The sequence below is a fragment of the Crinia signifera genome, chromosome 1, assembly GCF_055691185.1.
Source record: "Crinia signifera chromosome 1, ASM5569118v1, whole genome shotgun sequence".
Lineage (NCBI taxonomy): Eukaryota > Metazoa > Chordata > Amphibia > Anura > Myobatrachidae > Crinia > Crinia signifera.
In genome coordinates this window covers 233311073-233327295 of record NC_139217.1, presented here as the reverse complement: position 1 = coordinate 233327295, position 16223 = coordinate 233311073, and the positions used below count along the sequence as shown (strand labels likewise).

Here is a 16223-nt window from a genome sequence, read left to right as displayed (position 1 = left end):
ACCGGTAAAACTGGAAAGAAAAGGCCTCGCGGAGGATTAATTTTTAATTTAACAAAACCGAAATACTTTGTTACATCATCAAAGTCCTTATAAGTGATGCGTGGGTGACGTATAGGATATGTTTTGGTCTTGTTGACAAATGGGTATAGGCTAGTAAAGTCAAAATAGTGTATTTTTTCATCGCACTCTGTCTTGTGATAAAGTTTTATGGCGTTAGTGCGTCCGCCATAAAGACCATCACGAGGATCCAAGGGTTCAGGGATTTCCAAACCTTTCAGAAAAACCTGAAGCTCCTCATCAGTCTCCCTCATTTTCTTCCACTCACACCCCCACATCTCCCTTATCTGAAATCCACACCGTTTAAGGAATTGTATCCTTAACTGTGTCTTGTGCCGCAGTTGACCGTAGGTTGTTTTAGTCAGATTGTTTTCATCATCGTCTTTGTAACAGTTGTCACAACCGTGATAAAAACACCCCTGGAATTCAAAAGCTGTTGGCACGCCGTTAATCACGGCGTAACCATCCAGACTGTATCTACCGACTTTCTTCTCACCACCTTGTAAAGCGTGTCTTATACTCACACCATCTTTGTGTTCTATGTACATTAACCACTGTATGGCTGGTGTTGAGTAACGCTTCTGGGTCTTGTGATAGTTATCACCCGGTACAAGAGCCAATGTGTTTGCCTGTAAATATTTACAACGATACATAGCCATACAAACCGACGCTAAAGTCGTCAGTTGGAATGGATCAACGTGACGTTTAACGGCTACATCTTTTTTCTCAGCCGCTATTACAAACTCCTGTTCTGTCATGGCTATAACGGCTGATCTGAAAGCTGCGCACCCTTTTTGCAATATTCTGACATCCTCTTTACAATATCGTATTAATTCTTTTTGAAAATTAAACACCTTGTGTTTGTTTTTTTCGTACCACTCTGTAACATCAGCGGCCTCCTCAGGCATCATGTGTTGTAGGCCAAAATATTCTATTGAGGGCATGCCCCCTATGTAATTTTGGTTATCGGCTGTGTTAAAAAAATGCGGGAAATGACCTTTAACGCCATCAAATCCCATGGCCTTTGGAAATCTGCTCAATTTCATGGGGAGAAAATTGAGAGAGTCTATAAACCTAATCTTCAGATCTTTTATTGTGATACACATTATGTTTCCGCCATTAGAGATGAGGGATACAGTATACTGTTCTTTGATGATCTTGTTCAATACAAAATACGCATCATACCGCCCAGCGTTATGGGCTATGAATGTGTAATGCGCAAATTTTGGTTTCATGAACGTCTTTACAAAATCATCGATACAACCTTTGCCCTTAAACTCCCAGGATTTCTCACCCATTAATGTGAGAGCGTAACAGTAGTTTGGTATATGTATACCTGTCTCCTGCATGCATTCGAAATCATAAAAGATGTATTTGGTGGTGGGTTCTTCCGCTTTGATGGGCTGTATGTAACACAAATGATCCGCAAACCCATCAACATATGCCTTGCAAGTAGAACACTTTAGCCCCTGACACTCATGAGACCTGCGACGGTAGAGACAACACCTGTCGCAATAAACATGTTCAAGACAGGATATTTTGTGATCTAAAGCTAAGGATTTGTGCTCCTCTAAACATTCACGCGATCTGCAAAACACCCTACAAACCGAACATCTTAATGCGGAAGCCCCATCATCAGCGCACGCTTGTCTGTGACAAGCCTTACAAAAGAAAAGACAATCGTGGCTATTTTTGCGCTCATAAGTTCGATTACATAAGGAACAGAAAAATCTCGATCCGAGAAATGCGCAGATATTAATCAGGCCATAATAGTGTGAATCGTGATATAATACATACAGGGTATCACCGTAGCGCGAATCTGAAGAATAGTAATGCCAAGAACGATTATTATGATATAATATTGTAATTTTTGTTTTTAAGTGTTTTTCAAAAACAACAACGTCGCTAAAGCTGACTGCTTTATCGATCGGTAGGTTCAAATCCTTATGAATTTGAAGCGCCCGATCGTGTATTTCAGCGTCTGTGGCATTACCTTTATCCAGAAGTTTGCAGATCGATGCCGCAAAGCACAAATAATTGTGCATATTGTTGAAATCATACAGGTGTCTTCTGCGCCTTTCTATAATTAAGCTGTATGGAATGCGTCTAAGGCCGCGACCAGTTAGGGCCCCACCCGCTCTATTTCTAAAAACAGTGATCACAAACCTTAAACCCGTGCCTAATAAGAATTCAGCGTTACTTTGAAGAGTGTTTGTAATTTGATTCAAGAAACTGACAGCGTCTAATGATTCTTGCGGCTTTCGGTGTGAGTAGATGGCGTTGTGTAAACCACCCCCCTCCAATCTTAACTGTACACGATCATTAGGGTCAACACCAACCATGAATTCATCAATCATAACCTGTATAGCGTTGTGTACGGCTTCAACACCCTCTGCAAATGATGTAACTCTTTCCAAATTAACAAATTGAAAATGATTATGATACTCAATAGCTCTGAAATTAGGATGGTGTCGCTCATACCTGTTAACAGCTTCTAAGTACACATCTCGCCGACCTTCACCATTACCGGGTGGCGCACCCCCATCTATGTCATTATGCATGGGCGTTGCGGGGTGTTCAACATTGTCAGGTGACGCAGCGTCACCCGGTAATGGTTGTTCCGGTGATTTGTCAGCCTGTGCACCCGGGGTTGGGGTTGTGCCTCGCCCCCTGTGTTGTTTACGCTTTCTCAGCCTGTATATGCATTTTAAAGCCTGTTTTATTTTCGAACGGCGAAATAAGTGTGAGATTTTGCACGGTACATTTGCTTTAATTCTTGGGGCTTTTTTACACACATGTAAATTACGTTTCAACCCATAACCCACCATGCCTAGTCACGGATCCGTTTCAATTATCTCGGCAAAATGATACATGTTCGCTTTAATAAAATCCCTAGTCCTCACGGTCTCTGATATATGATTTGATGTTACATTCATGTACATTTCTACAAGTTCTTTAATGATCTCTGGCTTCTTTTTTGAACCATAAAGCTCATCTTTTATACGGTTCAACATGGTATTGACATTTCTACGCATGTATCCTATATGCTCACGCATCCTCCCCATGACCGCGTAGTATTGTATTTCCGCATCTTGTCCTAATTGTTCCACATTCTGAACCCCATCAACTATGTCTGTCGATACCACGGTCGGCGGGGCATCCGCACCGCCCGATGCGGTTGCATCGCCGACCGTGGTAAAAACACTGGGTAGTTTTGTGTAATCATCACCCATTACTTTATCAGGGATTCCGGCTACAGATGTTACAGTCTCATCATCATTCTGTGGTGTATCTGAGCCTGACTCTTCACTAGGGGTGATAAAAAATGTTTGCCCATTTAAGTCCTCATCATTAGCGGATAATGTAGCTGCAGGTGTGTTACTGACCACGCTTTGCGTTTCTGCAGTATGATGTTCCTGACATCATCATCCGTCAGCGGCGTGTATCTCTCTCTTGACAGTCGTAAAGTTTTACGAGTCTTCACAGTCTTTGTATTACCGGCAATGTCAATGTCGGATTCAGTAGGTGTTGCAGGTGTTGTAAATGCGTGCGGGTAATCCACATTACTCACGGTTGGCACTGTTTGTAATGCAATTCTTTTTCTCACGGGTCTACCTTCCGAATATTTCAATCTTCTTTTAAGGTCTGATAAATCGGCCTTGTTTTCTTGACCGGATCGACTTTTTGAAATTCTCCGCTTGCTTGGCTTGAAATCGTCGCGCTCGGTTGCCATGATCTCGGCCCTTGATACATTTTCTTGGCGTTGTGGGTCGATCGCCGTTTTAGCGGATTCTCCCCCATCCATTTCAGCATTGTGTGGTTGAGCAACCCCGGCCGCGGCTATCATTTTTGCGAATTGTCGCGGATCCGCTGTAAATAAAAAATAACAACGTTTTAGTTACACATTCGCGGACGCTTTATAACACCTTCAGGCCCGCCTCCCAAAACACCCACCCCTCCATGTCGGTTTGCATCTACACAGTCTGTTTAATACCGATGGTTTCCATTTGTAAAGAGCAATGATGAACGCGGTCCTATATAAGAAACTAAATAAATAAACATTACATTACACACCTGAATATTTGCCAGATCTTTCCATCGGCGTGGTTCCTACTGTAATAAAAATCACACCGTTTTAGTTACACATACGCGGCCACAAAGACAGTCGCTTTATAACACCTTCAGGATCACCCCCACCCCCACCCCACCTTCCTTGTCGGCTTACGTCTACACAGGCTGTTTAATACCTGTGGTTTCCATTTGTAAAGAACAATGGTAAATGTTGTGCTATATAAGAAACCAAATAAATAAACATACCCGGGTATTTGTCAAAGGTTTGCGCCGGCATGGTTCCTTTAAACAATGACCAGAAAGCTTGATCGCTGATCTGGGCTCTTTTTGCGCCTTTAGCCAAAGCGCTGTTGTGTTGTTTGGCGTTTGATTCAGCACCCGATGTCGGTTCTCTGTATCCGGATGGTCCCGCTTCACACGTATCGGCCCTAGGTACCGTAGGTTCATACCGGCTAGCTATGTCATCTGTAATACATATATTATCAATTAACGACACATTCGCTGACTTGAGAAAAAAAAAAAAAAAAACTGTCATTTAAGTCATGATAACAACAACTCCTGTGGACACTATTCATGATTTTGCGACGATCTGCAACATTTAACACAAAAACACATTATAAAAACACCGATAGCCAATCGTCAAAATTCACCTTGTATAGCCGGGGTCTGGTATAGCTGTTTATAGTGTTTTGCCGATGGTAAATTCCAGAGATCATCCATTATGTGTTCTGCATCAGATTTCGACATAATCGGCGATACTAACAGAGAACAAATAACACATTAATATCACAGGCGGTATAAAAATGAATATAACAGGATATATATATACATATATATATATATATATATATGAGTGAGAAAGTGAGAGTTCGCGCGAGATAGCGTGAGAGAGAGAGAGAGAGAGAGACATATTTTTGGAAATAATAATATATCACATTTTTTAACATACATCACATTTTTTGACGGCTTATGACCACCTACATTTTTGCGATTCGGACAAATCAGAGTATGCTGCGTATGGGTTTTCGAATGTCGTCAGATCCGGACCGACTGTGAAATCCGAACCAAATGATCCAACTTCAGATGCGACATTTGTGACATCTGAAACTGATTTAAAATAATATATACATAAAAAATAAAATAAAAATTAACACAACAATTTTGTAGAACGAAAAATACAATCAACACGTGTAACATTTATACCAATAGGTTGCTTGTCTTAACAGAACCTGTGAATAATACAACTGAGCCTGGTAATAATAATTAACACCAACAGCGTAACATTTATAACACCTGTCAATAGCCCCTGTGCCTTAACAAATCATGCCCTAGCAACAACATTGTGTCTTTGATCTGTAAACTTACACGTATTTGTCTGCTAATTTGATTGCTGTTGAAAGCTGGGTAAATCTTGAAAGTCTCTGAGACTTATTTTATTTGCATTAATGGTTTTGTATTCCTTTCTCTGTAATAAATAATAATAATAAGTTGAAATAACAATACAATAAGCTATTGTTAAACTATTGTAAATATCATATACACACCTGCATGTTGATGTTTTGTTGATAGCTTAAGTTCAAAGGTGTTTTCTGCAACAACCACTAGATGGCACTGTTGATAATAAAAGATAACACGATAAGTTTCCATAACGAAATTTGCGTGCACAAAATCACATAAAACTATTAACGCTCTCACAAAAACCTGATCTATGAATACCTCCTGACATTGTATTCTATAGATCGGCCTATAAAAATTAATTACAGGGGATCCAACAAAACTACTACAGAATCACATCATATCGCATGCGTGGTCAGCAGACCGCACATCACAAGCCGCCAGTATGCCAGCATGTACTCCAAATACATTACAATACAATGAATGCAGCAGCAAACTATATTTTAAGATTGTTTAAAGTGTTTTTAAAAGCAATATGTATAATGTACAGACCACAATACGCTAATCACTTCCTAAATAAATGATTAACCACAAGCCGCCAGTATGCCAGCATGTACTCCAAATACATTACAATACAATGAATGCAGCAGCAAACTATATTTTAAGATTGTTTAAAGTGTTTTTAAAAGCAATATGTATAATGTACAGACCACAATACACTAATCACTTCCTAAATAAATGATTAACCACAAGCCGCCAGTATGCCAGCATGTACTCCAAATACATTACAATACAATGAATGCAGCAGCAAACTATATTTTAAGATTGTTTAAAGTGTTTTTAAAAGCAATATGTATAATGTACAGACCACAATACGCTAATCACTTCCTAAATAAATGATTAACCACAAGCCGCCAGTATGCCAGCATGTACTCCAAATACATTACAATACAATGAATGCAGCAGCAAACTATATTTTAAGATTGTTTAAAGTGTTTTTAAAAGCAATATGTATAATGTACAGACCACAATACGCTAATCACTTCCTAAATAAATGATTAACCACAAGCCGCCAGTATGCCAGCATGTACTCCAAATACATTACAATACAATGAATGCAGCAGCAAACTATATTTTAAGATTGTTTAAAGTGTTTTTAAAAGCAATATGTATAATGTACAGACCACAATACGCTAATCACTTCCTAAATAAATGATTAACCACAAGCCGCCAGTATGCCAACATGTACTCCAAATACATTACAATACAATGAATGCAGCAGCAAACTATATTTTAAGATTGTTTAAAGTGTTTTTAAAAGCAATATGTATAATGTACAGACCACAATACGCTAATCACTTCCTAAATAAATGATTAACCACAAGCCGCCAGTATGACAGCATGTACTCCAAATACATTACAATACAATGAATACAGCAGCAAACTATATATATATATATATTTATTTAGAAAATTAAATTAGACTTACCCACTGTTCTGGAACAAAACTTCAAGTCAAAACTTCAAGTTCTCTGTCTTGAATAGTGTGTGTGTGTGAAGACCTTCAACCTCAATGTGTGGCAGATGCCTGGTAGTTGTCTGGCCCCATGGAGAACATATTTATACGTTTCAGTCAGTTAACACATCTGTGTTGCATTTGTCTCATTTGAATATTCATGAGTTGTGTTCCAAAGTCATAGACAGGCATATCAAATATATATATATATATATATATATATATATATATATATATATATATATATATATATATTTGATTTAAATAACATAGCATATTGTGCAAAACACAGCTGTGTTCAGAATATTTAGCTCGATAAAATGCCACTAAATTGCCCCCTGAATAAAAACCCTTATTCTTATTAAATAAATGTCAGATATGGCACACCATCAACAACAGCATACATAAGCCCTATATATATATATATGGGCTTTTGTCATCATTTTGGAAGATTCCCGAATAAATCTTTTTACAAATACCATCTGGACTTCTATATGATTGATCAACAGATTTGTTGTATATGTATGTGTATGCTTTTTAATTTAAAATATATACCTTATCCACTACACCTGTGTAATTTGATTGAGATATATATATATATATATATATATATATATATCTGATTTAAATAATATAACATATTATCCATATTTTATTCATCACATAATATAATGATACCATCACATTACACACATATATATATATATACTGTATATATACATATATATATACTGTATATAGCTATATATATATATATATATATATATATATACTTTATATAGATCCTTTATTTATCAGCATTGATAATGTTCAGGGTTAATGTTCAGTTAAATATAATATATAAGTTAATTCTGTAGTCTCTAGCTCCGTCTGGAACTTGCTTGCAACTGCAATACATGGCCACTAGATGCCACTCATGCTCTGTTGCAAAGATTTCATGGCCTTTCTTTGTTCTGTCTAACCTAATTAAACTGATAGACGTGTGAAAATGTTTTTTTCAGAGGTATGAGCTTTCTAATGAATATAATTGTTACCAGCCCAGCTGTGCTGTCTACGCTAATTGCGTCATACGTAAATATCAACGTCTTCAAAGACTATGGAATCCGGTGTTTAAAATTACTTTTGAAAATTACAATCATCCGTCATATCTGATGTCTTTCTAAAAGTAACACTATACTTCTCACGCTGTGTGTCTTTAAATTTAAATGCCTACAACATGTCAGGCCCCAGACTGAATGTCTCCTGTATCTTTAAATGCATAACAGCTGTATACCCAGACCTCTTTGTTATGTTCTGATGTTTCATTTTAAAAGCAAGATGGACCTTAGCTGGTGTGGAAGTTATCGTGTGGAGTATAACTTTTTATTTTTTATTTTTTGATACACGGTTGGTCAGGCTTTTGGATCGTTCTAAGGTAAGTGTTATTATAGTTGGTAATGATATGTCTGTATTATTCGCCGTGAAAGAGCTATGAGCGATACCAATTACCCGGCTTTAATACGTTATAATTATATACGTTATATGTTTTGATGATCGGAGTTGCGAGACATCCTACACAAATCAAATTTGATATAAAACAAGATCTACATTTCTACGAATTATATATCTGTTGTATACCATATTTTTCTAACAACTTTTTTAGCATTATGTTTAGAAATTCTTCCAGCTGGTTAAGATATCATTAAGCGACCTTTATAAATTAATTTATACAGCTGTGGTTTTATTTGATATAGACAATATCAGTGTATGAAGTTACAGTATCAAACCAATTATATTTTAATACGGGGGTTAATATTATTTATACCACTTTGATATCAAACGTGATACGATCGTATCAAGTTTGATATCAACCTGTATAAAAGGGGCGTGGACCTGTCAAAACCAATTAGTTTGAAGAAAAAGTGTGCCTTATCTACTTGTACCGATATGAGGCCGTCCTGTCGGATGAAAATTAAACAGCAAAGAACCGTCGACCAACCGAGTATGGACGGTCAAGACAGTTTTTTGCCGTTTATCGCTCGTACGGGACAGCGTACACACATATACAATTGAACGGCTGTCCGACCCAGAACGAAAGAACGGCCCGACAATTGTATATATGTGTACCCAGCTTTAGTCATGACGTATTGTCAGGAATAAAGCTGCCATTCCTAGGATCCCACAAAGCAAAATAATACCCCAATTGGGGGTTCTTTATTCCATGAGGAATAATAGGAATGGACACGGACGAATTGCTGGCACAAAAGGACATACAGTCCATACGGTACCGTATATTATAGTGTAGTTTATCATTTACCTTGTTATACTGTATATATTTATAATACTTATAATATTTTTTGCCCCTTTTTTATTATTATATTATTATTTTTCTTATTACCCATTTAAATTAAGTTATTACAATTGGTTGTAGATGTTTCTATTTTTAATAATATTAAATTTATATTACTGTACCTTATAAAGTGATTGGCATCTCCATTTTTAGTGCAGTTATCATATACAGTATATGCTCACTTGTCAGGAATGCCCAGTGTGCCAGAAGATGACCCCTCAGTCAGAGTTTAAGGCTTTACTGGTACTCCTCCCTATAATAAAGCAAGGTGGGTATTGGTGTTTGGTGCTCTGGTGTAGGTATTCTAGTCATACTCTAGTACCCCTCCCTATTATTTCCATGCCTTTTGAGCAAATTAGTATGGATCTAATAGGGCCAGTGTAAAAATCTGCTTGAGGACACCAATACCTTATAGATTAGTGGTAGTGGATTATGCACCAGATACCCAGAGGCTATACCCCTGCGTAATATTAAATCTGGCACTTTTGCCAGCTTGCTACTAACCCTGTATACCTGCTTGGGAATACCAAAGGAGGTCCTAATGAAACCCTTAAACAAATGATAAAGAGGGCAGTGTCTAAAAAAAATATTATTGGGACTTGCTCCGACCTATTTTGATGTTTGAGGTCAGAGAGGTACCCAAATCCTCTACTAGGTTTAATTCCTTTAAGCTCCTATATGGGAAACAGACAGAGGGATTCTGGATTTAAGAAAAGAAGGACGGGAACAGCAACCATGTCGGATCCTAACATCATTCAGTTTATGTCATTGCATTTTATCCACACGCACAATGGCGTAGCTACTGTAAGGCAGCCCCAGCTGCCCCTTGGGGGAGTAAGCCACAGTGGGGTCAATCGACACACTGATATGCTGCTGCCTGTCGCTGTCTACTGGCTGAGCACTGGAGGCTAGACAGCCGCAGCGTGGGTGCGGCCATGGCAGAGATGACCAATCCCTCCACTGATTCAATTGACTGTACACAGAGCCGGCTATTGGCTACTGTGTACAGGATGGGCGGGAGGGCAGATGGACGTGCTAGGGAAGCCTGGGATGCATTGGAGCCAAGGGAAGCAGCAGTGTCTGCTGGTCTCTTTTCCTCTATCCTGCCTCTACGTTATGCGTGTGACTTCATAACGCCACACACTTGGGAAACACGCTGGAGAGGAGTCGGGGGAAGGGGGGGGGCCCACAACTATTTTGACAGGGGGGAGCAAAATGTATAGTTACGCCACTGCACATGCAGCATTGCAGTGCTCGCACGCCCCCCTCCCCCCCACTCACACACACACACACCACCACCACCACTGTTTAGTATAAACACCCATTCGCAGCTTTGGGTGGTCACCAACCATCGAATGATTTGGAAGGTGCACGCTGTACGGGAAGAGGACAGGCAGCTGACCTCCGGTGAGGTCAGCTGCCCGCCCCTGGCACCCATGTCACGGCGCAATTTGCATGGGAAAGCTCATAAAATGCTGGGCGCAGCCCGTTGCCACCGCCCTACTCCCACCAACTGCTAGGTGCAAAAGGGATGGAGAAGTAGCAGTTCACTGTGCCCACTCGCAGCCAGCATCTGCACATGCGCATAAATGCACATGTATAGACGCACACCATTGCTCCCCTGTGAAAATTCGCAGGGGAGCGTGGTGTTCAGAATAAGGCCCTATATATATTAGCGGCCCCATAGGAAGGCATTATATGTACTTTAGGCACCACAGGTAGAATTATATGTATTAGCGGCACCACAGGGGCATTATACTGTATTTCTGAGTGGCCACAGGGGGCATTGTATGTATTAGTGACACCACAGGGGGCATTGTTTGTGTAAGTGGCACCACTGGGGCATTATATTTATAAGTGGCGCCAGGGGGCATTATATGTATTAGCAGCACCACAGGTGGCATTATGTGTATAAATGCCACCACAAAGGCATTATATGTAAAAGCCGCACCACAGGGGGCATTATGTGTATAGCGGCAGAGGTAATGAGCAGGTAATGTAAAAGTAATTTTTAAGTCTTACTGTGCAGCATAAATTGTAAGAGGCATGTATTGTGTGGGATATAAAATGGTTAAAGTGTGTGGCAAAATATGTATTAGGAATTTCAGTGTGTGGCATAATGTGTAATAGGCAATACAGTGTGTGGCATAATACGTAATAGGCATAACGGTGTCTGCATTATATGTAATGGGCATTTTTGTGTTATAAAATTATAAAACTGGGCTATAAGGTATTTTCCTGCAAGACAATTTCCATGGCAGTAAGGAATAACCTTATGGAATACACACCTACAGCGCACACAATTATAATTTTTTTTTTCAATGTCTATGGGGGTGGGGTCACATTTTTTACTTCTCGCACTGGGAGCCAAATTGTCTGGAAATTACCCTGTTTGCTTTACCAAAAATTCCAAAAGGCGGTAGGAGTTGATTCAGAACTGCTCCTAGCAGGCTACATTTGGTCCACCGGGTGATGGTGGGGGCCCTTGCATGTGCAAACCCCCAAAGTGAATGCCTTCAGCGAGTTTCACACTTGCCGGGGCATTCGATCCATAGTGGGTGGAATGCGGGTGTCGATGCCTTCTTGGGACGGATGACTGATGTCAGCGCTAAAATCTATGTTTGCTTACCCTAAAAAATTAGGCGTGGGCCGGCCCTGGAGGCACACAAATAAGATCACAACCAGGGCTTAAAGTGGTCCTGGAAAGGTGGTGGAACTCATCCCCCCCCCCCAACACACACTCAACTCAATAGAAGGAACCTGTGCCAAAACCAGGGTTGTCAGCACCCTTCGCAAGCTACAAAATTTGTGCTACCCTCCATACTCTATAAACGTAGAGTGGCCTCCCAAAAGGACCCCCCAATTCAAATTATGCCACACAATAGCACAATCATATTCACATTACACCACATGTAGTGAACCTGCTTCATATTACACTATAAAGTAGTGCCCCTTATTAATTTATGACACACAGTAGTGTTGCTTACAAATAATGCCCTAAGCAGTATTGCATATACACATAATTGGTTTAATTGGACAACCACGCAAAGGAACGGGGGGTCCGATTTTATGCAACTGTACATAGCTATTTATGCACACATGCAGCTGCTCTGTGCGAGTGGCCACGGCAAATAGATTGGGGCAGGTGTATGACCGGGTGTTATGGGGGAGAAGGAGTATCAGCGCACGTTATGTGCACTGATACCGCTTCTCCCCCATGTATGAAGGAGCCAGCGTGCGGTAAATGACAGGGGTGCTATGCGTCCCTGTCCATATCGGCACTGCTATCTAAATGATAGCAGGCTGAATGTATGAATGATCAGCATCGCTGACCGTTCCGCCCGATGCCAGTTTTGGCTTCGCCAGCAGCAGGCTGGCGAAGCCCTATCTAAACAGCAGGGACAGCTCTATCCCTGCTGTTAGCTCTGGGCTGCGCTGGGGATCTCGCGTGAGCAGCGAGATACCACGCATGCGCCGTTGAGCCGGTCGGGGACAGGAAACAGAGCATCAGTGTAAACTGATGTGCTATCTCCAGGAAGGGACATTGCTGGAGGGGGAAGTTAGCGCTCCCCCGCTTCGGCAGACAAGATGTTAATACATCTTGTAGATGTCCCTTCCTGCTTCGCCTCGCTAATGAGGCGAAGCAGGAAGTATTATAGCGGCGTGATAAGCGCCGTTATAATACATCTGACCAATTATTCAATGAGTGCTCGCACACAACAGTGCGGCCGGAGGGGGTGGGGGAGCGGGCCGGGGCATTCGCCCATGGGAACGCCCAGCGTTTCATGGGTGTTCCCATTAAATGATGGCTGTTCCCATGGTAATCACCCGATGATGCGGGGGGCTGTCTAATAGGCAAAATACAACATTTTCTTTACTGCTGCCACCTATTTTCTATCTTAAAAACTGTCCCGAACAAGCATCTGAGTTTTTATAAAAAAAAAAAAAAATGGCCTGAACCAAGAGATGGAAGCAATGTTGATGTGGTACATAGTGGATACATTTTTTGCCTCACTGCGCAAGTCGGACTGCACGTGTGCTGCGGAAGATGCCATGAGAATTTATTTGCAAAGTGGTTGACAGCCATTGGCCATTTGTGGGAGGTATCCTGGGAGTGGCATAGCTGCCACAAATTGTGACTGCGATCCCATATGCAGTTATAATAGCTCTAGTTTTATTTGGCCAGGTATACTTGCAATGGTGGCTCGTACCTTATTGGTGGAAAGGGGGCTGCTTTGGCCACAGCGGGGGTACCGCGATTCAGGCACCCCCCTATCGCTGCCACTTTCCTCCCGGGCTCCCCACTCCCTGGCGCCTGTCATCATAGGCCTGGCCCATGCGCAGTACAAACATATGTACTGCGCATGCGCCCAGCTTCTATGGGCTGCTTGGGCAACAGCCAGAGCCGGCCCTAGCCTAAATGACACCCTAGGCAAGATTTTGGCTGGTGCCCCCTAGCACCGCCACTAGTTCCGCTTCTGACCCTGCTCCCCTTTCCCAGCACCATCAACCCTCATCAAAGCAGTCATCATTTTGGTGCTCCTACCCGCAATATTTTAAATATAAACAGTGCACACATTCGGTGTGTTCTTGCTGGGAAGGGGCATGGCCACACAATAGTACCCCCAATTAAAATGATGCCACACAGTAGTGCAACTGTTAGGAGCGGCTCAGGCAGCGCTGCTCCGGTACTCCATGGGCGACGCGCCCCGACTGTTGCTAGGCAGCCGGGACGTGGCCGCATCATCTCCTCCGTTCTTCCGCCGGATGCAGACGCGAGTAGCGCTGCTCCGGCAATCCTGACACCAAGCGTCCCGGCTGTTGCTAGGCAGCCGGGACGCCGTCGCGTCATCAGTCCCGCACTTCCGCCGGACGCTGACGCGCGCCCGGCAGCGTTCTCACAATTCCTTCCTCCCCTGCCGCAGCGGTTGCCTAGGCGACGGGGGACGCCAGGCGGCCGCGGGGAGGAGGGGACAGTCTGCAGGCCCTTCACAGCTGATTAGCAGCAGCTGCGGGGGACGCCTTTTGGCGCCCTATTTAAGGTCCCGGGCACTACTGTCTGACGCCGGTGACAGTTCTACCTTGGTTGGTCAGAGTGTTCCCGGTTTCCTGGTTCCTGTTGGTCTTGGTTCCTGCCCTGCTTCCAGCATTCCAGTGCCTTTTCCCGTGTTGCTGCTGAGGGTTACCCTTCTTGTTCTGTATCTTCATCTTTCAGATAAGTGGGGGTTATGCTTATCTTTACTGCACCTGTTTATTCAGTATTGTTTAGTACCATCCTTGAGTATTGTTACTCCTGTATGCCATTTAGTGTTAAGTACCATCCTTTGAGTATTGTTACTCCTGTACGCCATTTATTGTTAATATACCATCGTTTGAGTATTGTTACTCCCACATATCGTTTATTGTTAAAATACCATCTCTGGAGTATTGTTACTCCCAGTGCCATTTGTGGAAAGATTCTATCATCTTCTAGTCTTGTGAGTCCTTGCCTGTGGTTGTAGTCAGTTGTTCCCCTTGTCCTCCGTTGGTCTTGATGGGCGCGTTGTCACATGTAAGACCTGGTGGCATCGGGGACGGAGCCTGACTAACGGGCTCTGTCGAACGCAGCTATTATAGGTGAAGCCTTAGCCCTTGCACGCGTCCGTCAATTCTATCCGGAGGCAACGGAGTTAGGGTTGGCGGGGACTCTACGGATCCTAACAGCAACTTTATTCACATTATATCATGTGATGGTGTGCCTTATTCACGTTACATCACACAGTAGTACCACTTTACCTTATATACATTACTCCTCACATTATTCACATTATACCCTTAGAAAAAAATCTTGAGAAAATATTGTATTTTAAGCACCTCCATGGCCACACTGCAACCCAGGACAAAGCAGTGTGTGCTGGGCAGAGGAGAAGAGCTGCATCTGCTGCTGTCACTTAAGGGAATGGGGCTTAGGGCCCCCACTGGGCCCTTCCATCAGACTTTGGCCTGGTTAATTTGTACCCCCTACCCCTTTCTCTTGGCACCCCTGATAATACCACACAATAATGCCCCTTACACATGACACACATTATTAATGTCCTTATAAACATAATGCCCTTTACACATTATGCCAACCTTTATTAATGCCCTTCAGACACATAATGACACACATAATGCTACTTACACATATGTTGCACATTATTAATGCCCTTATACACATGACACACATAATGCCCATTACACATATGTTGCACATTATTAATGCCCTTATACACATGACACACATAATGCCTGTTACACATGTCGCACATTATTAATGCATTTATACATGACACACATAATGCCCCTTACACATATGCCGAACACTATTGCACAACCAACCCACCCCAGACAGCGCTTGCACAGCCGCTAACACTGTGAACTCTGCCTCTGCTTGGGTACAGATGTTTCCTCATTCATACATCTTGCCTCAATAGGTGCCTTTTTTGCTGAAAATTTGTCTTATTTGCATTGTTATGTGACCAGGACACACAAGGAGCTTCTGATGCAGATACAGCCTCACCCACACACAGAATATATGCATGCTGCATATCATTTTAATCAGCAGAAGCTGCTGGAGCCCATAGGCATTTGCCTAGTTTGCCTATGCCTAGGGCAGGCTCTGGCAACAGCCCATAGAAGAAATCATGGTCTTGGCTCCTGTATAATGCAAATGATAGGCACCGGGACCATCGTGTGTGCAGTACCGATATAGGTACTGCGCATGCGCAATAGCGGTTTTTGCACGGCAGCTTAAAAGTCGTCCTGGAGGGAGGGAATACCTCCCAATGGGACTGCCTTTGTGACTGGCATGTCGTACTTCCAATTGGAAGTCACTGC

The 16223-nt window shown here is 42.1% G+C and overlaps 1 protein-coding gene across 1 annotated transcript; it reads right to left on the bottom strand.

Annotated features, from left to right (window-relative positions):
- Nucleotides 1–3394: 3394 nt before the first annotated feature.
- LOC146066494 (uncharacterized) lies at nt 3395–14576 on the bottom strand. Its single transcript, XM_083179113.1, has 6 exons — nt 14450–14576; nt 5110–5235; nt 4779–4886; nt 4375–4593; nt 4132–4170; nt 3395–3927 (listed from the first exon to the last, which is right to left on the bottom strand). The coding sequence occupies exons 1-6, from the start codon at nt 14574–14576 to the stop codon at nt 3395–3397; spliced, it is 1152 nt and encodes a 383-aa protein (XP_083035239.1).
- Between the last annotated feature and the right edge of the window lie 1647 nt (nt 14577–16223).

What these genes read in the sequence shown, in the direction of transcription:
- LOC146066494 (XM_083179113.1), bottom strand. Translation starts at nt 14,576, where the DNA reads ATGAAGATACAGAACAAGAAGGGTAACCCTCAGCAGCAACACGGGAAA. An exon ending in GAACACTCTGACCAACCAAG is followed by an intron (nt 5,236 to 14,449) that starts GTAGAACTGTCA and finishes ATTTTAAATCAG; the next exon opens with TTTCAGATGTCACAAATGTC. An exon ending in AACCTTTGACAAATACCCGG is followed by an intron (nt 4,171 to 4,374) that starts GTATGTTTATTT and finishes TTTTTATTACAG; the next exon opens with TAGGAACCACGCCGATGGAA.